The sequence below is a fragment of the Ranitomeya variabilis genome, chromosome 5 (genome assembly GCF_051348905.1).
Source record: "Ranitomeya variabilis isolate aRanVar5 chromosome 5, aRanVar5.hap1, whole genome shotgun sequence".
NCBI classification, from domain to species: domain Eukaryota; kingdom Metazoa; phylum Chordata; class Amphibia; order Anura; family Dendrobatidae; genus Ranitomeya; species Ranitomeya variabilis.
In genome coordinates this window covers 590,447,531-590,472,584 of record NC_135236.1, presented here as the reverse complement: position 1 = coordinate 590,472,584, position 25,054 = coordinate 590,447,531, and the positions used below count along the sequence as shown (strand labels likewise).

The 25,054-nt window shown below is 45.6% G+C and overlaps 1 protein-coding gene across 1 annotated transcript in view; it reads left to right on the top strand.

The window, feature by feature from the left end:
- Positions 1 to 25,054, top strand: part of DOCK2 (dedicator of cytokinesis 2) — a 1,347,187-nt gene that overhangs the window by 855,842 nt on the left and 466,291 nt on the right. Inside the window, exon 36 of the mRNA XM_077266018.1 lies at positions 13,792 to 13,832. Coding sequence (XP_077122133.1) covers positions 13,792 to 13,832 — 41 coding nt within the window. The remainder of the gene's footprint in view (positions 1 to 13,791; positions 13,833 to 25,054) is intronic.

Here is a 25,054-nt window from a genome sequence, read left to right as displayed (position 1 = left end):
AAAAAATATATCCCAAAAAGGAAATTCTCTGAACCCCAAAAACGCACTTAGAACCCTTGACACACAGAGAATTAGACCGCAAAACCTGAAAAACCCTCTTAACTTGCCGGACATGAGAGTCCCAATCATCCGAAAAAATCAGAATATCATCCAGATACACTATCATAAATTTATCCAAAAAATCGCGGAAAATATCATGCATAAAGGACTGGAAGACTGAAGGGGCATTAGAAAGACCAAAAGGCATCACCAAATACTCAAAGTGGCCCTCGGGCGTATTAAATGCGGTTTTCCACTCATCCCCCTGCCTGATCCGCACCAAATTATACGCCCCACGGAGATCAATCTTAGAGAACCACTTGGCCCCCTTTATGCGAGCAAACAAATCAGTCAGCAACGGCAACGGGTATTGATATTTAACCGTGATTTTATTCAAAAGCCGATAATCAATACATGGTCTCAAAGAGCCGTCTTTTTTTGACACAAAGAAAAAACCGGCTCCTAAGGGAGATGACGATGGACGAATATGTCCCTTTTCCAAGGACTCCTTTATATATTCTCGCATAGCAGTATGTTCAGGCACAGACAGATTAAATAAACGACCCTTTGGGTATTTACTACCCGGAATTAAATCTATAGCACAATCGCACTCACGGTGCGGAGGTAGTGAACCCAGCTTGGGTTCTTCAAAGACGTCACGATAATCAGACAGGAACTCAGGGATTTCAGAGGGAATAGATGATGAAATGGACACCAAAGGTACGTCCCCATGAGTCCCCTTACATCCCCAGCTCAACACAGACATAGCTCTCCAGTCAAGGACTGGGTTGTGAGACTGCAGCCATGGCAATCCCAGCACCAAATCATCATGTAGATTATACAGCACCAGAAAACGAATAGTCTCCTGGTGATCCGGATTAATACACATAGTCACTTGTGTCCAGTATTGTGGTTTATTATTAGCCAATGGGGTGGAGTCAATCCCCTTCAGAGGAATAAGAGTCTCCAAAGGCTCTAAATCATACCCACAACGATTGGCAAAGGACCAATCCATAAGACTCAAAGCGGCGCCAGAGTCGATATAGGCGTCCGTAGTAATAGATGACAAAGAGCAAATCAGGGTCACAGACAAAATAAATTTAGACTGTAAAGTGCCAATGGGAACGGATTTATCAAGCTTTTTAGTACGCTTAAAGCATGCTGATATAACATGAGTAGAATCCCCACAATAGAAACACAACCCATTTTTCCGTCTAAAATTCTGCCGCTCGCTTCTGGACAGAATTCTATCACACTGCATGTTTTCTGGCGTCTTCTCAGTGGACACCGCCAGATGGTGCACTGGTTTGCGCTCCCGCAGACGCCTATCGATCTGAATGGCCATTGTCATGGACTCATTCAGACTTGCAGGCACAGGGAACCCCACCATAACATCCTTAATGGCATCAGAAAGACCCTCTCTGAAAGTAGCCGCCAAGGCACACTCATTCCACTGAGTAAGCACAGACCATTTACGGAATTTTTGGCAGTAAATTTCAGCTTCATCTTGCCCCTGCGATAGGGACATCAAAGTTTTTTCTGCCTGAAGCTCCAAATGAGGTTCGTCATAAAGCAACCCCAAGGCCAGAAAAAACGCATCCACATTGCGCAACGCAGGATCCCCTGGTGCCAATGCAAAAGCCCAATCTTGAGGGTCGCCGCGGAGCAAGGAAATCACAATCCCAACCTGCTGTGCAGGGTCTCCAGCAGAACGAGATTTCAGGGACAAAAATAACTTACAATTATTTCTAAAATTCTGAAAGCTAGATCTATTCCCTGAGAAGAATTCCGGCAAAGGAATTCTCGGCTCTGATACCGGAGCATGAACAACAAAATCTTGCAAACTTTGTACTTTCGTGGCGAGATTATTCAAACCTGCAGTTACACTCTGTAGATCCATTATAGACAGGTGAACATAGAGCCATTCAAAGATTAGAAGGAGAGAGAAAAAAAAAGAAAGACTGCAGCATAGACAGACTGGCAAGTGATCCAATTAAGAGCACACTAACTACTAGAGAAAAAAAAAAAAAAAAATTTTCAGCAGACTTCTTAATTCTCTCCTTTCTCAGCCAAGGATTTTAACCCTTTAGTGGGCCGGTCAAACTGTCATGATCTCCATGGCCAGAGAACTAGCATAAGCCTCAATAGAAACAAGCTCTTGGAAGATGTAACTATACTGACCATGAACTAAACCTACCGCATCATCTAGAAGTAGCCAGGTAGCATGTCCTACTTTTTATCCCTATATGCCCAGCGCCGGCCGGAGAACTAAATAATGCTAGCAGAGGGAAATATAAGACCTGACTCACCTCTAGAGAAATGCCCAAAAAGAAGACAGAGGCCCCCCACATATATTGGCGGTGATATGAGATGAAACAACAAACGCAGCAGGAAAATAGTTTTAGCAAATTTGAGGTCCGCTTTCTAGATAGCAGAAGACAGAAAGCATACTTTCATGGTCAGTAGAAAACCCTAACAAAACACATCCAGAAATTACTTTAGGACTCTGGCATTAACTCATAATACCAGAGTGGCAATTCCTGATCAACAAGAGCTTTCCAGACACAGTAACGAAACTGCAGCTGTGAACTGGAACCAAAATACAAAAACAAAACATGGACGAATGTCCAACTTATCTAGTAGATGTCTGGGAGCAGGAACAAGCACAGAGAGGCTTCTGATAACATTGTTGACCGGCAAGCATCTAACAGAGAAGCCAGGTTATATAGCGACACCCAGATCTAATCAGAACAGGTGAACAGGGAAGATGATGTCACAAGTTCAATTCCACCAGTAGCCACCGGGGGAGCCCAGAATCCAAATTCACAACAGTCGGCCACGCGGTACGCGACTTTCGTGCCAAAGTCGCGTTTCAATGACGCTAAAAGCGCCATTTCTCAGCCAATGAATGTGGACGCAGAGTGTGGGCAGCGTGATGACATAGATCTCAGTCCCCACCATCTTAGAGAAGGGCATTGCAGTGATTGGCTTGCTTTCTACAGCATCAAAGGGGCTATAAAGGGGCGTTCCCGCCGACCGCCATCTTACTGCTGCTGATCTGAGCATAAGGAGAGGTTGCTGCCGCTTCGTCAGAAGCAGGGATAGCATTAGACAGGGTACATTCACCCCCAAACCGCTTGTGCTGTAGTGATTTCCACTGTCCAACACCACCTTTTGTTTGCAGGGACAGTGGAAGCTACATTTTTTTTTCCTGACTAGAACCAAAACAATTCAGTAAGGGTCAAAAGAACCAGATGAAATACCAGGACATGGACTTATCAGAATATATTTTTATTATTATTATGCGTGACAATGGTTACAAAATATATTAAAATTACATAAATCCACAAATATAAAATATATAAATATTAAATGTAAAAACTACAAAACATGCGCTGCACCAGGAAGATCAGGATGAAAGTGTGAAATACCACTCCTAACTCCAGCCCCACTACAATAACAGGATGTCTTGGATTACGCTGACACCACGTAATTAGAGATTTCTCTGCCAAGTCCAACTCAATAAAAAACGGTAAAAAAGTGCACAAGTGCCAAATCCAAATTAAAATGTCTATGCCATGTCTTCCCCCTGAAGAAGGATATACCGAATCCGAAACGCGCGTCGGGAGAAGCGCAGGTCCAGGATTCAGCCCCAGCAGGTATAGACTAATATATAATCGCTGACACCATTTTTTTCGATAATTAGCTATCTCCAACGTGTACTGACACTTTACTAGGCACTTTTTGTGGATAAATTCTTGTGCTATTCATAATTTCTGCACTCTGTCACTTTATGCAGTGATTGTCATCAATTTATAATTATAATTGGTTACTTTAATCAGGATTTGGCACGTATGCACTTTTATATTGTTTTATACTGAGTTGCGCTATTTACACTTTCTGCACTCTGTCACTTTATGCAGTGATTGGCATCGATTTATAATCATAATTGGTTACTCTAATCTGGATTTGGCACTTGTGCACTTTTTTATTGTTTTATACTGAGTTGAATTTGGCATAGACATTTTAATTTGGATTTGGCACTTGTGCACTTTTTTACCGTTTTTTATTGAGTTGGACTTGGCAGAGAAATCTCTAATTACGTGGTGTCAGCGTAATCCAAGACATCCTGTTATTGTAGTGGGGCTGGAGTTAGGAGTGGTATTTCACACTTTCATCCTGATCTTCCTGGTGCAGCGCATGTTTTGTAGTTTTTACATTTAATATTTATATATTTTATATTTGTGGATTTATGTAATTTTAATATATTTTGTAACCATTGTCACGCATAATAATAATAAAAATATATTCTGATAAGTCCATGTCCTGGTATTTCATCTGGTTCTTTTGACCCTTACTGAATTGTTTTGGTTCTAGTCTGGCTGCTGCTGTGGTTTCCACAGCGATTGTTACACAGTGCACTTGGGTGACGCATATAAAATTTCTGTATACTTTCTTTACATATACAGATATACGAATGAAAAATTGATTTATTTGCAATTTATTTTATGTGTACTGTGTGACATATATTCATTTTTTTTTCCTCATCGCTGTAGCTCATTGGGCTGCCCTAGAAGGCTCCCTGATAGCTGCATTGCTCTTTGTACGCCGCTGTGCAAACCAACTGCTTTTTTCAAAGCACAAATCCTGTTGTTCCTTCCTTTCTGCACAGCTATCTTGTTTGTTTGTCCACACTTTTGTTTTTTTTTTTGTGCAGCTGTCCACTCCTTGTTATTGCTGCCTGCCATACCTTGCTGAGATTACTGCAGGGAGATAGTAATTGTAGGACAGTCCCTTTTTTTTTTTTTTTTTTTAATTCTCCCTGAAAACAAAAAAAATAGTGGGAGATTAAGATTGGCATTTCAGCTTGAGTGCCGGTCCTGTGTGTGCCATCTGTCTCAAATTATTGGGGCACATAAAACCTAGTGTGTCATACTGGGAATTTTTTTTTTTTAAATTCTCCCTGAAAAAAAAAAATAGTGGCAGATTAAGATTGGCATTTCTGCTTGAGTGCCGGTCCTGTGTGTGCCATCTGTCTCAAATTATTGGGGCACATAAAACCTAGTGTGTAACATTGGGCCTGATTTTCCTTTCAGTGTCAGCCACCTATAAAGGTATATATAAATCCTACAGAAGTTTGAGTTCACCTTATAAGTTGTTTTACAATAACAAATACCGTTACTTTGGTTACGTTTTGCAAACAATGAGGAAGTCTGGTGGAAGAGGTCGTGGCCGTGGGCGGTCATTGTCATCTGGTAATGATGGTAGCGATGGTGGAGCATCAGGTGGTCGTGGTAAAAGCAATACAGCACCTAAGTCTCGAGTTGTTGAGCCAGGTTCGTCGTCTGGCTACACAAGGCCTCGAACGCTCCCTTTTCTGGGAGTAGGAAAACCGCTTTTAAAGCCGGAGCAGCGAGAAAAAGTTTTGGCTTTCCTTGCTGACTCAGCCTCTAGCTCTTTTGCCTCCTCTTCTGGAACTGGTAAATGTAAAATCAGCGCGTCCTTAGTGGATGTTCACGGTCAGGGAGAAGTTGCTTCCTTGTCTTCTTCAGCAAGAACAACAGAGAAGGATGCGTCTGGCGACACAACGGGTTACTCCATGGAGCTCTTTACACATACCGTTCCTGGGTTAGAAAGTGAAACAGTTAAAAGGCCATGCCCATTAGAAGTTGAATCGGACATGGAGTGCACAGATGCACAGCCACAGCCAGATTACTATGCTGTTCCTTTGACTCAGACCAGAACATTGCAGTGTACTGAGCCAGAATCAAACCCAGCTGAGACTATGGTGCCCCGTCACGAACGCTATACCACCGGCTTACACGGTGACACAGACGAAGTTCCACACGACATAGAAGAGGAGGTCATAGATGACCCAGTTGTTGACCCCGATTGGCAGCCATTGGGGGAACAGGGTGCAGGCGGCAGTAGTCCTGAAGCGGAGGAGGAGGAGACGCAGCAGGCATCAACATCGTAACAGGTTCCATCTGCCGGGCCCGTATCTGGCCAAAAACGCCTGGCAAAGGCAAAACCAGTTGTAGGACAGCATGGCCATCTGGTTAAAGAAGCTCAGTCTGCAATGCCTGAAAAGGTATCCCATAGTAGAAAGAGTGCAGTCTGGCATTTTTTTAAACAACATCCAAATGATCAGTGCAAAGTAATCTGTCAAAAATGTTCAACTACCTTAAGCAGAGGTCAGAATCTTAAAAGTCTAAATACAAGTTGCATGCATAGACATTTAACCACCATGCATTTGCAAGCCTGAACTAACTACCAAAACGTCCCTTAAGGTTGTAGCACCCTGGGCGAATGAAGCTAGTCAGCAAAGCTACATCCCTTCCGTCACTGTAAGCCCACCAATTACTGCACCACCTGCAGTATCTGTGCAGGTTTCGTCGCTAAGCCAAAGCAGTCAGGGAATCACCAGGTTTGTAGTAGGAAACACTGCATGTAGGGCACCGGCAAGAATACCGTCTCCAACCCTCTCTCAGTCTGCCATGTCCAACGGCACCCCCGCTAGTTCCACGATCTCCAGCTCTCCAGTCCAGCTCACCCTACATGAGACTCTCGTTAGAAAAAGGAAGTACTCATCCTCGCATCCGCGTACACAGGGTTTGAACGCCCACATTGCTAGACTAATCTCGTTAGAGATGATGCCCTACCGGTTAGTTGAAAGCGGAGCTTTCAAAGCCCTGATGGACTATGCTGTACCACGCTACGAGCTACCCAGTCGACACTTCTTTTCGAGAAAAGCCAACCCAGCCCTCCACCACCATGTTAAAGAGCGCATCGTCCATGCACTCAGGCAATCTGTGACTACAAAGGTGCACCTGACAACAGATGCATGGACCAGTAGGCATGGCCAGGGACGTTACGTGTCCATCACGGCACACTGGGTGAATGTGGTGGATGCAGGGTCCACAGGGGACAGCAATATTGGGACAGTTCTGCCTAGCCCACGGTCTAAGAATCAGTTGGCTGTAGGCGTTCGCCCCCCTCCTCCTCCTCCTCGTCCTCCTGCAGAAGCGAGAGCTCGTCCACAGACCGCAGTCGCACAACCACTCCATCCACAGCTGCCACTGTTGCACACCAAGTGTCCCATTATGGGACAGCTAGTGGCAAGCGTCAGCAGGCTGTATTGGCAATGAAGTGTTTGGGCGACAACAGACACACCGCGGAAGTTCTGTCCGAGTTCTTGCAGAATGAAACTCAGTCATGGCTGGGCACTGTACATCTTGAGGCAGGCAAGGTAGTGAGTAATAACGGAAGGAATTTCATGGCTGCCATAGCCCTTTCACAACTGAAACACATTCCTTGCCTGGCTCACATCTTAAACCTGGTGGTGTGTTGTGAAATTGGATTTTGGGCTCCCCCGGTGGCCACTGGTGGAATTGAACTGGTGTGCATCATCCTCTCTGTTCACCTGTTTCCATCAGGATGTGGGAGTCGCTATTTAGCCTTGCTCCTCTGTCACTTCCATGCCGGTCAACATTGTAATCAGAAGCCTTTCTGTGCATGTTCCTGCTGCTAGACAACTCTCAGCTAAGTTGGACTTTAGTCCTTGTTTGTTTTTGCATTTTGTTCCAGTTCACAGCTGTAGTTTCGTTTCTGTGTCTGGAAAGCTCTTGTGATCTGAAATTGCCACTCTGATGTTATGAGTTAATACTAGAGTCTTAAAGTAATTTCAGGATGGTATTTTGATAGGGTTTTCAGCTGACCATGAAAGTGCCCTTTCTGTCTTCCTGCTATCTAGTAAGCGGACCTCAATTTTGCTAAACCTATTTTCATACTACGTTTGTCATTTCATCTAAAATCACCGCCAATATTTGTGGGGGCCTCTGTCTGCCTTTCGGGGAAATTTCTCTAGAGGTGAGCCAGGACTATATTTTCCTCTGCCAGGATTAGTTAGTCCTCCGGCCGGCGCTGGGCGTCTAGGGATAAAACGCTACCCGGCTACTGTTAGTTGTGCGGCAGGTTTAGTTCATGGTCAGTTTAGTTTCCATCCTTCCAAGAGCTAGTTCTTATGTTTGCTGGGCTATGTTCTCTTGCCATTGAGAACCATAACAGTGGTGCAGTGCTTCCTGAAAAGTTATCCGGGGTTACCCGACCTGCTCCTCAAAGTGCACAGACTTTGCTCGCATATCCGCCGTTCGCCCGTACACTCCAGCCGTATGCAGAACTATCAGCGGTCTTTGAACCTTCCCCAGCATCGCTTAATCATCGATGTTGCAACAAGGTGGAACTCAACACTGCACATGCTTCAGAGACTGTGCGAACAGAGGCGTACTGTTATGTATTTGTGGGAGGATACACATACACGGGCAGGCAGTTGCATGGCAGACATGGAGTTGTCAGGTGTGCAGTGGTCGAAGGTACAAGACCTGTGTCAAGTCCTTCAGTGTTTTGAGGAATGCACATGGCTGGTTAGTGCAGACAACGCCATAATAAGCATGAGCATCCCCCTAATGCGTCTGCTGATGCAAAGTTTGACGCACATAAAAGAGCAGGCGTCTGCAGCTGAGGAACAGGAAAGCCTTGATGACAGTCAGCCATTGTCTGGTCAGGGCAGTCTACAGGACGAGGTAGCGGGCGAAGAGGAGGAGGACGAGTAGGATGATGGGGATGAGTATTTTTTTAAATGAGGAAGCTTCTCCGGGGCCAATGGAAATTGGTGGCGTGGCAAGGCCGGATTCAGGTTTTTTGAGGGAGACAAGTGACGTAGATTTGCCTGTAACTGCCCCTCAACCCAGCACAACCGCAGATTTGACAACTGGAACTTTGGCCCACATGGCGGATTATGCCTTATGTATCCTCAAAAGGGACCCACGCATTATTAAAATGATGACCGATGACGATTACTGGTTGGCCTGCCTCCTTGATCCTCGCTATAAAGGCAAATTGCAAAATATTATGCCACATGAGAACCTCGAAGAAATATTAGCAACCAAACAAGCAACTCTTGTAGACCGTTTGATTCAGGCATTCCCAGCACACAGCGTCGGTGATGGTTCTCACACGAGCTGCAGGGGGCTACAGGGCAGAGGTGTTAGAGGTGCACAAATCAGAAGTGGCGTTGGACAGAGGGGTTTTCTGACCAGGTTGTGGAGTGATTTCGCAATGACCGCAGACAGGACAGGTACTGTAGCATCTATTCAAAGTGACAGGAGACAACATTTGTCCAGTATGGTTACTAACTATTTTTCATCCCTTATGTTCTCCCTCAACCGTCATTCCCATTTGATTACTGGGCATCCAAATTAGACACCTGGCCTGAATTGGCAGAATATGCATTGCAGGAGCTTGCTTGCCCAGCAGCTAGTGTGCTATCAGAAAGAGTATTCAGTGCTGCTGGTTCAATATTAACCGAAAAAAGGACTTGTCTGGCTACCCAAAATGTTGAAGATCTAACCTTCATTAAAATGAACCACTCCTGGATTTCAAATTATTTTGCCCCACCTTTCCCGGCTGACACCTAGCTTTCCTATAAATAGGTCTTGCTTGTGGACTGGTCTTACTGAGTGTTCCAATCTCTTAATTTGCAGCAGCTGTTTGCTCCCTAAATGGGAAAACTCCCCCCACGGGCCGTGGTCTCGCCACTTGGCGCAAGCACCCGTTAGAGTTTTGTTTGTCTGAAGAGGTGGGTGTGCCCACTTTTGGTCGACGGCACTGCCACTGGGTCCCTCATAGTACAATAAAGTATCTCTGGCGGTGGTGGCGCGCAACCAACGTCAGACACACCGTTGTAACATGAGGGGCCCTGGGCCTGTACCGCCAGCCACAAGAGAGTTCCCCCCCAGCTCAAACTGTGCTCTACCACGTGCAAATTTATCTCTCACAGCTCCAACAATGTTTAGTCTATGCGCTGACATCCTTCAATGCCTGGCACTGACAATACCAATTTGTTGACATGTATGATGCTAGTTAAAATAGTCAGGGTCAGTGTCCTATATTGACACCAGTAAATACTTAGTGCCAAATTACTATGTCTGAAACTCAGCAGATAAATTCATATGCAAATGAGATGGATTTGGTGCCCCTGTGGCATGTCCAAGAGCTTGATGCAATTACACCTCTTCTGTTGCATATTGGGGGTCTTCCTCTTCTTCTGATTGACAGTACTAACTTCCTAGAGTGAGAACTTTATGAATACTGAGTGACTGCATATCTGTGCATATTGTCAGAAAGCAACTGGATAGGTTCAGGTTGAAGTATGTGTGTCACTGAGGTGCTTAGCCTTTATGCAGAGAAGCCGGGTCCAGTGCTTATATAGCGCTGAGATGTTTTTTCTAATGGACCCGGATTTTAGGTCCAGGTTTTAAAAAAGACTAGAAGAGCGGGTAGGACTGGTCATTCCCATCCTCCAACCCAGGATGTGCAGCGGGTGTAAAAGGGCAGTTGAGTTGCTCCATAAGTGTCTGCGTGGGAGAAGGGAAGAACTTTAAGTGGGTGAACATGTACTGCTGTGTGAACTGTTATTTTCTGTTTTACCCGTATGCCAGAAAAAGGCTGATTTACTATTGGAGAGTTTATACAATGAATACACCTTGGCTTTTTTTGGACCAGACATTGTCTGTGTATGGTAGTGGCTACAAAAGAGCATTGATTCCCTACAACATGTACTGACATTGCCTGTCCCAGGCCGCACTCACACTGGATTTACGCATTCTCCTCCTTGTGATCTTTCTGCTAGTGTCGCTCACTATACTATACTAATACACCAGGACAATTAGCAAGTGAACTCCTCTGGGTGTATTAATATAGTGATTTTCATTAGCAGAAAGAAGACAGAGATGAGAATGTGCCTGACCACTGTGTGTGCACACGGCCAGGCCCAGGCAATTTGCATGTACACAAATGCTGGCAGCATTCAGATAGTGCTTGCTCGAAGGAACAAGAACTGTCAATCAGACGTGGATGAAGGGCCCCAGTATGCAAATAAGGTGTAATAGTGCACCAAATAGAAATTAAAAATTATTTCACTAGGCATTATACCAGTAATTGGTACAGTGCTAGAGTGCTAGTATGGTTTCAATAGGGGCTAAATATTTAGAATTGTGAGTCCTCAGTGGTTGATACCTTTTAATGGCTAGCTGAAAAGATGGTAACAAATTGCAAGCTTTTGAGACTACGCAGGTGCCTTCATCAGGCAAAGACTAATTCAAATTCATTAGTCTTTGCCTGATGAAGAGACCTGCGTAGTCTCGAAAGCTTGCAATTTGTTACCATCTTTTCAGTTAGGGTCCCTTTCCACTTGCGAGAGAAAAAACGGTCCGTAATCTGGACCGAAAAAATGGATGTAACGTATGCGAGTGTCATGCGAGTGTCATGCGAGTGCAATGCGAGTGCAATGCGATTTTTAATCGCATCATCCGTTTTTTGTAATCGCATCATCCGTATGACATCCGTATTACTGTCAGATTTGTACGCACCGGTGTCCTTTGAAAAGCCGGCAAATCAGTGCTGTGTACAGTAAAATCAAACTGACAGGTTAGAATAGAGTAGATATATACACATAGAATAGGTATATATACATATATATATGTCAGTGAGACACCTATATATGTATATTTATATTTAATGCAGCGCAAGATAGCATTAAAGCCGTTAATTCAATTGCCGGCTTTTCATTTCTCCTTCCCATACCCGACATGATATGAGACATGGTTTACATACAGTAAACCATCTCATATCCCCCTTTTTTTTGCATATTCCACACTACTAATGTTAGTAGTGTGTATGTGCAAAATTTCGGCGCTGTAGCTATTAAATTTTTAGGTGACATTAAGCCAGGTTAATAATGGAGAGGCGTCAATTATGACACCTATCCATTATTAATCCAATTGTATGAAAGGGTTAAAAAAACACACACACATGATTAAAAAGTATTTTAATGAAATAAACACACAGGTTGTTTTAATATTTTATTGCTCTCTCAATCCATGTGAAGACCCTCGCTTGGAAAAATAATAAACCCACAATATACATACCCTCTGATGAACTGTCACGTCCCACGAGGTAATCCATCTGAAGGGGTTAAAATATTTTACAAGCAGGAGCCCTGCTAATGCAGCTGTGCTCGTGTCTGTAAGCCCCGGCGAATGAAGGAAATGTAGGTCAATGACCTATAGTTACCTTCAGTCGCGGTGATGCGCCCCCTGCTGGCTGTCCTCATGAACAGCAGCCTGGGAACTTTTTCCCACGCTCGAGGTCATATGAGGACAACCAGCAGGGGGCGCATCACTGCGACTGAAGGTAACTATAGGTCATTGACCTACATTTCCTTCATTCCCCGGGGCTTACAAGCACGAGCACAGCTGCATTAGCAGGGCTCCTGCTTGTAAAATATTTTATCCCCTTCAGATGGATTACCTCGTGGGACGTGACAGGTCATCTGAAGGTATGTATATTGTTGGTTTATTATTTTTCCAAGCGAGGGTCTTCACATGGATTGAGAGAGCAATAAAATATTAAAACAACCTGTGTGTTTATTTCATTAAAATACTTTTTAATCATGTGTGTGTGTTTTTTTAACCCTTTCATACAATTGGATTAATAATGGATAGGTGTCATAATTGACGCCTATCCATTATTAATCTGGCTTAATGTCACCTTACAATAGCAAGGTGGCATTAACCCTTCATTACCCCATATCCCACCACTACACGGGAGTGGGAAGAGAGTGGCCAAGTGCCAGAATTGGCGCATCTTCCAGATGTGCCTTTTCTGGGGTGGCTGGGGGCAGATGTTTTTAGCCACGGTGGGGCCAATAACCATGGACCCTCTCCTGGCTATTAATATCTGCCCTCAGTCACTGGCTTTACTACTCTGGCGGAGAAAATTGCGCGGGAGCCCACGCCAATTTTTTCCGCAATTTAACCCTTAAATTTAAAAGCTACAGCGCCGAAATTTGCACATACACACTACTAACATTAGTAGTGTGGAATATGCAAAAAAAAGGGGGATATGAGATGGTTTACTGTATGTAAACTATGTCTCATATCCTGTCGGGTATGGGAAGGAGAAATGAAAAGCCGGCAATTGAATTAGCGGCTTTAATGCGATCTTGCGCTGCATTAAATATAAATATACATATATAGGTGTCTCACTGACATATATATATATGTATATATACCTATTCTATGTGTATATATCTACTCTATTCTAACCTGTCAGTGTGATTTTACTGTACACCGCGCTGAATTACCTGCTTTTCAAAGGACACCGGTGCGTAAAAATCGGACAGAACTCGCATGTTGCGAGTGCTGTGCGATTTTTTTCTCACACCCATTGACTTGCATTGGCGAGTCTCGTCCGAGAATCGAAGCAATACGCAGCATGCTGCGATTTTTTTCTCAGCCGATCCAGATTTTTCTCAGTCCGATTTCGGCTGAGAAAAAAATCGCAAATGAAAAGACACCTATTGAATAACATTGGTCCGAGTGCAATCCGATTTTTTATCGGATTGCACTCGTCCGTTTTCCCCGCAAGTGGAAAGGGGCCCTTAGCCATTAAAAGGTATCAACCACTGAGGACTCTATTCTAAATCGTTTTCTATCTACTGGCCAACACGGTTTGAAGATATACGGTATATCTGTCCAGTATCAATATAGGGGCTAAGTCATCTACAATACTGAATAGCCCATTCAAAGTGCATTGTGTACCATTCAATATCTCTCTACCAGCATATTTAAGTTCTATTATATTATGCAAGTTTTTATTGTGTTTTATTTATAACTTGCTATTTTTCCACAGAACTTTTACAAAGATATTAATCGAGAAGCAATGTATATCAGGTAAGAAAATTATCTCCTTTGGCTTCATTATTAGACTTTTCCACATAAAAACTAAATATTCTATAGATCGCGGCGGCCATTTTCCTAAAGCCGAGATCTCAATCTGTGAACTCGGCTTCAGGAAAATGGCCGCCGCGATCTCCATCTGCGCACGCGTGGCCTCCCGCGGCCATTTTCCTGAAGCCCTGGGACGCAGAGTAGTGAATCTGCGCACGCGCGGCCTCGGCAAGATGGCCGCCGCCACCGGAAAATACCGTAACTCACCCTGCTCTGCTGCTCTCCATCAATACCGGGTCGCGGATTCACCTCAAATGTGGACGGGACCCTGCTCACGCCATACAGCTCACCGTGCCACATCATCCCCGCACCTCTGTCGCCGCCACAATGCCGGTAAGTCTGCATTCCAAATATAAGACGCACCCCCCATTTTCCTCACAATTTTTTTTGGGGAAAAGTGCGTCTTATAGTCGGAAAAATACGGTAATGAATCAGTCATTACAACATCATACGGTAGAGAGTTCCATAGTCTCACTGCTCTTACAGTAAAGAATCCGCATCTGTTATTATGCTTAAACCTTCTTTCCTCCAGACGTAGAGGATGCCCCCTTGTCCCTGTCACCGATCTATGATTAAAAAGATCATCAGAAAGGTCTTTGTACTGTCCCCTCATATATTTATACATTAACATAAGATCACCCCTTAGCCTTAGTTTTTCCAAACTAAATAGCCCCAAGTGTGATAACCTATCTTGGTATTGCAGACCCCCCAGTCCTCTAATAACCTTGGTCGCTCTTCTCTGCACCCGCTCCAGTTCAGCTATGTCTTTCTTATGCACCAGAGACCAGAACTGTACACAGTATTCTAAGTGTGGTCGAACTAGTGACTTGTATAGAGGTAAAATTATGTTCTCCTCATGAGCATCTATGCCTCTTTTAATGCATCCCATTATTTTATTTGCCTTTGTAGCAGCTGCCTGACACTGGCCACTGAATATGAGTTTGTCATCCACCCATACACCCAGGTCTTTTTCATTAACGGTTTTGCCTAGAGTTTTAGAATTAAGCACATAGTTATACATCTTATTACTTCTACCCAAGTGCATAACCTTACATTTATCCCCATTGAAGCTCATTTGCCATTTATCAGCCCAAGCTTCTAGTTTACATAAATCATCCTGTAATATAAAATTGTCCTCCCCTGTATTGATTTCCCTGCAGAGTTTAGTGTCATCTGCAAATATTGAAATTCTACTCTGAATGCCCCCTACAAGGTCATTAATAAATATGTTAAAAAGAAGAGGGCCCAATACTGACCCCTGTGGTACCCCACTGCTAACCGCGACCCAGTCCGAGTGTGCTCCATTAATAACCACCCTTTGCTTCCTATCCCTGAGCCAGCTCTCAATCCACTTACACATATTTTCCCCTATCCCCGTTATTCTCATTTTATGTAACAACCTTTTGTGTGGCACCGTATCAAAAGCTTTTGAAAAGTCCATATACACTACATCCACTGGGCTCCCTTGGTCCAGTCCGGAACTTACCTCTTCATAGAAGCTGATCAAATTAGTCTGACATGAACGGTCCCTAGTAAACACGTGCTGATACTGGGTCATTAGGTTATTCCTCTTCAGATACTCCAGTATAGCATCCCTTAGAATGCCCTCCAGGATTTTACCCACAGTAGAGGTTAAGCTTACTGGCTTATAATTACCGAGTTCAGTTTTTGTCCCCATTTCGAATATTGGCACCACATTTGCTATACGCCAGTCCTGTGGTACAGACCCTGTTATTATGGAGTCTTTAAAGATTAAAAATAATGGTCTATCAATGACTGTACTTAATTCCTGCAGTACTCGAGGGTGTATCTCAGCCGGGCCCGGAGATTTGTCAATTTTAGTGATTTTTAGATGCCGCCGTAATTCCTGCTGGGTTAAGCAGGTGACAATTAGTTGGGAATTTTTATCACTAGTCATTTTGTCTGCCATGGGATTTTCTTTTGTAAATACTGATGAAAAAAAGTCATTTAGCATATTGGCTTTTTCCTCATCCTCATCCACCATTTCACCCAGACTATTTTTAAGGGGGCCAACACTATCATTTTTTAATTTCTTACTATTTATGTAGTTAAAGAATATTTTGGGATTATTTTTACTCTCTCTGGCAATGAGTCTCTCTGTCTCAATCTTAGCTGCCTTGATTTGCTTTTTACAGAATTTATTTAATTTTTTGTATTTATTTAATGCCTCCTCACTACCTACTTCCTTTAATTCTCTAAATGCTTTCTTTTTGTCACTTATTGCGCCCCTTATAGCTCTATTTAGCCATATTGGTTTCCTCCTATTTCTAGTATGTTTATTCCGATACGGTATATACTGTGCACAGGTCCTATCCAGGATGCTAATAAACGTCTCCCATTTTCTTTGTGTATTTTTATGTCTCAGGATATCGTCCCAGTTAATTGCACCAAGATCCTCTCTCATCCATTGGAAATTTGCCCTCCTGAAGTCTAGTGTCCTTGTCACCCCTCTACTACACATCTTATTAAAGGATACACGAAAACTTATTATTTTGTGATCACTATTCACCAAGTGACCCCCAACTCTTATATTTGATATGCGGTCTGGCCTGTTGGTTAATATTAGGTCTAGCAGTGCACCCCTTCTTTTTGGGTCCTGAACCAGTTGTGAAAGGTAATTGTCTCTCATACATATAGACACACCCCACCCCCTCGCTTATCTGTACGGTCATTTCTGAACAGGCTATAGCTCTGCAAGTTAACAGCCCAGTCATGGCTCTCATCCAGCCATGTTTCAGATATCCCCACCATGTCATAATTATGCTCCAAAAACATTAGTTCTAATTCATCCGTTTTGTTGGCGAGGCTTCTGGCATTAGTATACATGCACTTGATGTTCCTCTCTGTACCTCTATTCTTTCTTAAATTATTAACTGTTCTAACCCCACCTCCCATGCCACCGCCACCCCCAACTTCCTTATTTGTGCCCAGGTCTCTATCTGCACTATCTTCCCCTCCTACAAATTGAATACCCTCCCCCCCAATCCCTAGTTTAAACACTCCTCCAGCCTTCTAGCCATTTTCTCCCCCCGCACAGCTGCACCTTCCCCATTGAGGTGCAGACCGTCCCTAGCGTAGAGCCTGTAGCCAAATGAGAAGTCAGCCCAGTTCTGCAGGAACCCAAACCCCTCCTTCCTACACCAATTCTTGAGCCACTTATTAACCTCCCTAATCTCCCGTTGCCTCTCTGGCGTGGCATGTGGTACAGGCAGTATTTCAGAAAATACCATGTTGGAGGTCCTTGCTTTCAGCTTGCAGCCTAATTCCCTGAAATCATCTATAAGTACCTTCCACCTACCTCTAACTTTGTCATTTGTGCCAATGTGCACCATGACCGCTGGGTCCTCGCCAGCCCCTCCCAGTAATCTGTCCACCCGATCAGCGATGTGTCGGACTCGAGCGCCAGGTAGGCTGCACACCGTTCGACGATCCCTGTCTTTGTGACAGATTGCCCTATCTGTTCCCCTAATAATTGAGTCCCCCACTACCAGTACCTATCTGGCCTGCCCTGCTCTCCTATTTCTCTCCTTACTGGAGCAGTCTCTCCTCCGGCTTTCAGAGGACATGCCTGGCTGCAGCAGTGCTACCCCTTTACTGGTATCCCCCTCATCTGTCAACTTAGCAAACTTGTTAGTGTGTGCCAGATCAGGACTAGCCTCCCTGGCACTCTTCCCTCTACCCCGCTTCCTAAATGTCACCCAGCTTGCTACTTCACTATCCTGCAGCTCCATCCTACCATCCCCCCTCATCTATCCCATTGAGCTTCTGCTCAGTGAGCAGAAGACTCCTTTCCATGTTGTCAATGGATCTCAGTGTTGCCAGCTGCACATTTAGATCCAGAATCTGGGCTTCCAAATGCTCAACATGCTCACATCTCGCACAGCAGTATGCACCCTCGACCGGCTGATCAAGGATTGCATACATAATAATAATAATAATAATAATAATAATAATTTTTATTTATATAGCGCCAACATATTCTGCAGCGCTTTACAACTTATAGAGGGGACTTGTACAGACAATAGACATTACAGCATAACAGAAATCACAGTTCAAAATAGATACCAGGAGGAATGAGGGCCCTGCTCGCAAGCTTACAAACTATGAGGAAAAGGGGAGACACGAGAGGTGGATGGTAACAATTGCCTTAATTATTTGGACCAGCCATAGTGTAAGGCTCGGGTGTTCATGTAAAGCTGCATGAACCAGTTAACAGCCTAAGTATGTAGCAGTACAGACACAGAGTGCTATTAACTGCATAAAGTATATGAGAACACGATGCGAGGAACCTGATTATGTGTTTTGGTTTTTTTTCTATTTTTAATAGGCCACACAGGGATAGTTAGGTTAATGCGTTGAGGCGGTAGGCCAGTCTGAACAAATGTGTTTTTAGGGCACGCTTAAAACTGTGGGGATTGGGGATTAATCGTATTAACCTAGGTAGTGCATTCCAAAGAATCGGCGCACCACGTGTAAAGTCTTGGAGACGGGAGTGGGAGGTTCTGATTATTGAAGATGCTAACCTGAGGTCATTAGCGGAGCGAAGGGCACGGGTAGGGTGGTAGACTGAGACGAGAGAGGAGATGTAGGGTGGTGCTGAGCCATGGAGTGCTTTGTGGATGAGGGTAGTAGTTTTGTACTGGATTCTGGAGTGGATGGGTAGCCAGTGTAATGACTGGCACAAGGTAGAGGCATCGGTGTAACGGTTGGTGAGGAATATGATCCTGGCAGCAGCATTCAGGACAGATTGGAGCGGGGAGAGTTTGGTAAGAGGGAGGCCGATTAGTAGAGAGTTACAATAGTCCAGACGGGAATGAATAAGAGAAACGGTGAGAGTTTTTGCAGAGTCGAAAGTAAGAAAAGGGCGAATTCTAGAAATGTTTTTGAGATGCAGATAAGAAGAGCGAGCCAGTGATCGGATGTGGGGGGTGAATGAAAGCTCGGAATCAAGGATGACCCCAAGGCAGCGGGCATGTTGCTGTGGAGTAATGATTGAACCGCACACGGAGATGGCATGTGGCAAGATGTGCACTGGATGGCATTAACAATAGTGGAGCACATTTCCTAATGGGGATTGCACCACACAGAAATGTTAAATAAAAAATAAATACAAAGTATTAATAAAAAACAGACAGCAATTCAGTAATTCCTCCCTTGGAAACTCCCTGAATCCAAAGTCACTGAATCACAAGTCACACTTACCACCGGTCACACTTACGCTCAGGTCACACTCAGCTCGCTCACACTCACTATGCTAAAGATTTATAGATTTTTTTCTTTTTTTTCTCTATTTCCCCTCAACAGCAATCCACCTTGGTGTTCAAATGCACTTCCAAAAAGGACTTGAGCCCCAAACAGCTGCCCCTCATAACCCCTTAATTATGAGCCCCCACCCTAAGTTAACCACTTGTGAATATAGCTACTCCCAATTCAGCAACTCACACCAATTCACACAGGTATTTGTTAAAGGCTTTCCAAATACCTCTTCACTGAATCACAAGTCACTAGTGTTGAGCGATACCTTCCGATATCGGAAAGTATCGGTATCGGAAAGTATCGGCCGATACCGTCAAAGTATCGGATCTAATCCGATACCGATACCCGATCCCAATGCAAGTCAATGGGACGAAAATATCGGAATTAAAATAAACCCTTTATAAACTTGTAGGTTCATTCTACATGAAGGAAAACAACTAGGAATAATGTAGGATGTATTGGGGGACGTGGCGGAGACATTAAAGGCACATAGGTTTAGCCCAATCTAATAGAATAGCAGGATTTTGTTTTGTTTTTTATGATGTTCGGCGTTAGAAAGATTTTGACTATGTTAATTTTTTTTTTATTTTGTCAGATATTGATGTTTCACTACTTCCACGCCCTTCACCTTCTTTTTTACTTCTCCCACACTTTCTTCTTCATTATCCTCATCATCAGCTTCTTTGACATCAACTTCTTCACCTTATTCATCTTCTTCTTCATCTTCTACCTATTATTTTTTTTGTTACATTGTTCATATTCTTTTTATTTTACTATTATCTTCTTCATATTCAACTTCTTCATCATATTCTTATTTGTGACAGGCATTCCCGTAGTTGTTATCTATAAAAGTTTGAAGATTACACCTTCCGTTCTGCCTGTCACAAAACAGTTACATTTGTCCGTGTTCAGTTTGGCCTGCAGCATCAGGCTTTATCCAGGGGCACCACGAGGAGGAACGGACTCACCCCCATACACTGCTTAGTCTTCTTCTGCTTATAATTTAGATAATATCTTTTGCTCTGATATTTAGTCTTATGCTTAATGTTCTTCTGCTCTTTGTTCTGCAGCCTCTTGTTCTTCTGCTTCTCGGTCTTCCAGGTCGTCGTCGTCTCCAGGGTCGTCGTCTCCGGGGTCGTCGTCATCGGGGTGGTCTTCAGGGTCATCGTCTCCAGGGTCGTCGTCATCACGGTGGTTGTCGTCTCCGGGGTCGTCGTCATCGGGGTGGTCTTCAGCGTCATCGTCTCCAGGGTCGTCGTCATCACGGTGGTTGTCGTCTCTGGTGTCGTCGTCATCTTAGGGGTGGTCTTCCGGGTCATCGTGTTTAGTCTCTTGAACTTGGAAATGTAGCAGAAGGTACAAGAAGGCTGAGAAAATGCCGAGAAACAGCTGATGGAACTGGAACTCGGATGGCTACCCGAAGGTCCAAGAGCCAATGGAACTACCGAGGACCAGCTGACGTTACTGGAACCCGGTTACTAAGCAGGAGGTACCCGTGCCTGAAAGCACTACCAAGGACCACCTGACGTTGGTGGAACTCGGATACCCAGAGGGAGGCACCTAAGCCAAAGGCTCTGCCCGGAACCAGCTGACGGTACTGGAACCAGGATGGGGAGCAGAAGGTATAAGAGTAAAAGACACTGCCGAGAACCAGCTGACGGTGCTGGAACCTGGATGGGTAGCCGAAGGTCCAAGAGCCAATGGAACTACCGAGGACCAGCTGACGTTACTGGAACCCGGTTACTAAGCAGTAGGTACCCGTGCCTGAAAGCACTACCAAGGACCACCTGACGTTGGTGGAACTCGGATACCCAGAGGGAGGCACCTAAGCCAAAGGCTCTGCCCGGAACCAGCTGACGGTACTGGAACCAGGATGGGGAGCAGAAGGTATAAGAGCAAAAGACACTGCCGAGAACCAGCTGACGGTGCTGGAACCCGGATGGGTAGCCGAAGGTCCAAGAGCCAATGGAACTACCGAGGACCAGCTGACGTTACTGGAACCCGGTTACTAAGCAGTAGGTACCCGTGCCTGAAAGCACTACCAAGGACCACCTGACGTTGGTGGAACTCGGATACCCAGAGGGAGGCACCTAAGCCAAAGGCTCTGCCCGGAACCAGCTGACGGTGCTGGAACCAGGATGGGGACCTATTCAAGCTTGTCTTCCTAGAGCCCCAACTGGCGGTGTTGGAGCCCAGGGTCAGCAGGAGGAGGAGAGGGAGCAGAGTGTAGTCCGAAGCCTGCACTGGCGGCAGCTTTGGGTCTGTTGTGCCTGCGTGGCTGTTGCAGGACACGTTGCCGGCTGCACAGCAGGGGAACAGCTGGTGGTGCTGAACCCCACTGACACATTGGCTGGTGTTTTTCTCTGTGCAGCTAGCAGTACCGGGCCCCAACTGGCGGTGTTGGAGCCCGGGCTCTGCAGGGGGAGCAGAGTGTAGGCCGAAGCCTAATTGAACCAATTTCAAAGGTAACCTTTAACCCCCCCTCAGGTGTTACAAAGTAGAAGAGCCACAGCTTATGCAGCAGTAGTGCTGCACAAGTCAAAGGTTGCTCTTTTAATTTTTCTCCTTGCACACGCTGAATGAAACACGTATAACATTTAGCCCTTTATACAGTCAAACTGTGTTGGAGGCGCGAGTTCCCTTCGTAATGAGACGCAGCACAGATGTCAAGAATCCCACCTTGGTGCTGGGTGCAGCCTCCTGAGCGTTGTTATTTGCTGTACAGGAGTCTGCGCTGTCGTGTTATCCCCTGGCCTAGCGCTGTTAGCGCTGCCCATCTTCTGACATCATTTAATGTCGGCCGGTGCGGTTCGCGATGACCATGAATCCCAGCCCCGCAGTGTCTTAACATTGTTAAAACACTGCGGGTCTGGGATTCATGGCCTGGCGCAGCACATATGTTCGCCTCTCACACTCGGGTCCTTACACCCGCTTCAGACTGTGCGGCGTCAGCTGATCCCTTATCGCATGCCACGGCCATGAAGCCGCACAGTCTGAAGAAGGCGGAAGGAGATGAGGGACAGGCGAACTGATGCACTGCTCATGCCCATCAATCACACCCTCGCAGTCCCAATAAATAAGACACCGAGGGGCGTTGTGTGGGTCAGGGCGGCCGCAGAGGCGCAGGCAGCCAAACAATGATGCCAGAAGACGGGCAGCGCTACCAAGGGGGTTGCAGCGTGTCATTACAAAGGAAAGTCACACCACCGGGACGGTTAAATGGTCACACAGAGGACACATTTTAGACGTGTTTTCAGTTCCACATGTGCGAGGAGAATACGTTTATGAGCCACCTTGCACACATGCAGCATTACCGCTGTACAAGGTGGCTGTAAAACGTACAAACGCCTGGGGGAGGGGGGACAGGTTCCCTTCAATTTCAGTTCTTGTGTCTGCGTGGCTTTTGCAGGACACGATGCCGGCTACACAGCAGGGGAACAGCTGGCGGTGCTGAACCCCACTGACACATTGGCTGGTGTTTTTCTCTGTGCAGCTAGCAGTACCGGGCCCCAACTGGCGGTGTTAGAGCCCAGGGTCAGCAGGAGGAGGAGAGGGAGCAGAGTGTAGGCCGAAGCCTGCACTGGCGGCAGCTTTGGGTCTGTTGTGCCTGCGTGGCTGTTGCAGGACACGTTGCCGGCTGCACAGCAGGGGAACAGCTGGCGGTGCTGAACCCCACTGACACATTGGCTGGTGTTTTTCTCTGTGCAGCTAGCAGTACCGGGCCCCAACTGGCGGTGTTGGAGCCCGGGCTCTGCAGGGGGAGCAGAGTGTAGGCCGAAGCCTAATTGAACCAATTTCAAAGGTAACCTTTAACCCCCCCTCAGGTGTTACAAAGTAGAAGAGCCACAGCTTATGCTGCAGTAGTGCTGCACAAGTCAAAGGTTGCTCTTTTAATTTTTCTCCTTGCACACGCTGAATGAAACACGTATAACATTTAGCCCTTTATACAGTCAAACTGTGTTGGAGGCGCGAGTTCCCTTCGTAATGAGACGCAGCACAGATGTCAAGAATCCCACCTTGGTGCTGGGTGCAGCCTCCTGAGCGTTGTTATTTGCTGTACAGGAGTCTGCGCTGTCGTGTTATCCCCTGGCCTAGCGCTGTTAGCGCTGCCCATCTTCTGACATCATTTAATGTCGGCCGGTGCGGTTCGCGATGACCATGAATCCCAGCCCCGCAGTGTCTTAACATTGTTAAAACACTGCGGGTCTGGGATTCATGGCCTGGCACAGCACATATGTTCGCCTCTCACACTCGGGTCTTTACACCCGCTTCAGACTGTGCAGCGTCAGCTGATCCCTTATCGCATGCCACGGCCATGAAGCCGCACAGTCTGAAGAAGGCTGAAGGAGATGAGGGACAGGCGAACTGATGCACTGCTCATGCCCATCAATCACACCCTCGCAGTCCCAATAAATAAGACACCAAGGGGCGTTGTGTGGGTCAGGGCGGCCGCAGAGGCGCAGGCAGCCAAACAATGATGCCAGAAGACGGGCAGCGCTACCAAGGGGGTTGCAGCGTGTCATTACAAAGGAAAGTCACACCACCGGGACGGTTAAATGGTCACACAGAGGACACATTTTAGACGTGTTTTCAGTTCCACATGTGCGAGGAGAATACGTTTATGAGCCACCTTGCACACATGCAGCATTACCGCTGTACAAGGTGGCTGTAAAACGTACAAACGCCTGGGGGAGGGGGGACAGGTTCCCTTCAATTTCAGTTCTTGTGTCTGCGTGGCTGTTGCAGGACACGTTGCCGGCTACACAGCAGGGGAACAGCTGGCGGTGCTGAACCCCACTGACACATTGGCTGGTGTTTGGCTCTGTGCAGCTAGCACATCTGGGCCCCAACTGGCGGTGTTAGAGCCCAGGGTCAGCAGGAGGAGGAGAGGGAGCAGAGTGTAGGCCGAAGCCTGCACTGGAGCAAGTTGAAAGGGAAACTTTAACCCCCCCCCCAGGCATTTGTATCTGAAAGAGCCATCGTGTACAGCACTAATGCTGGAAAAGGTAAACTTAGCTCTTTTAATTATGGTCCTTGCACATGCTGAACCTAACACTTATGAAAAGTGTCCCCTCCTACCGTGATACCGTCCGGTAGGTGGAACTTTCCTTTGTGATGTGACGCAGCACAGCCGTCATTCTTACCCCCTTGGCGCCGTGCGCCGCCTCCTCAGCGTTGTTTGCATCAGTCCCGGAGCCTGCGCTGTTAGGTTAGCCCTTGGCCATGCACACATTTTGCGCTGCCCGTCTTCTGACATCATTTGGTGTCAGGCTGGCTGTGCCTGTGCGGCCGCGCTGGCTGAGATCCCGCCTCGTACTGTCTTCTGATTTAATCCCACTGGGGGCCTGAGATCCGTGGCCATGCGCAGTGCATATCCTCGCCTCTCACTCCCCTCCCTACGGCTTCTTCAGACTAAATTATCAACAAACAACCATACCACATATCTGGGAAAGTTTTATGAAATATTTTAAATATAGAGAATTATATACAATAATTATAGTCAAACTGCCCCATGTGGAGACATTATAATACGGACACATCCATATACTTAGAAACTAATCCCCATGGGGAAAAAAATGATGTACTAGTCCTTTTTATAAAATTCATAACTTCTTTATTAGAAACATTAAAATACAAGCAAAACAAAAAAACATGATCAGGTGTATGGAAGGTTGCACACTGAAACAATACCACCAGGGGCCCCACCCCCCACCAGTTACCCCACTCAGTATATAGAGATTGAGCAGCAAAATGGTATGACCTTGAAGCTGCCTAACAGCTGATATCAATCTAAGCAATCATATATAGGGCTTCTATGACTAATTAAATCTACTAGTGCCAAAGGAATATAAATTATATAGAGAAATATACGTAGCCACAGAATAACT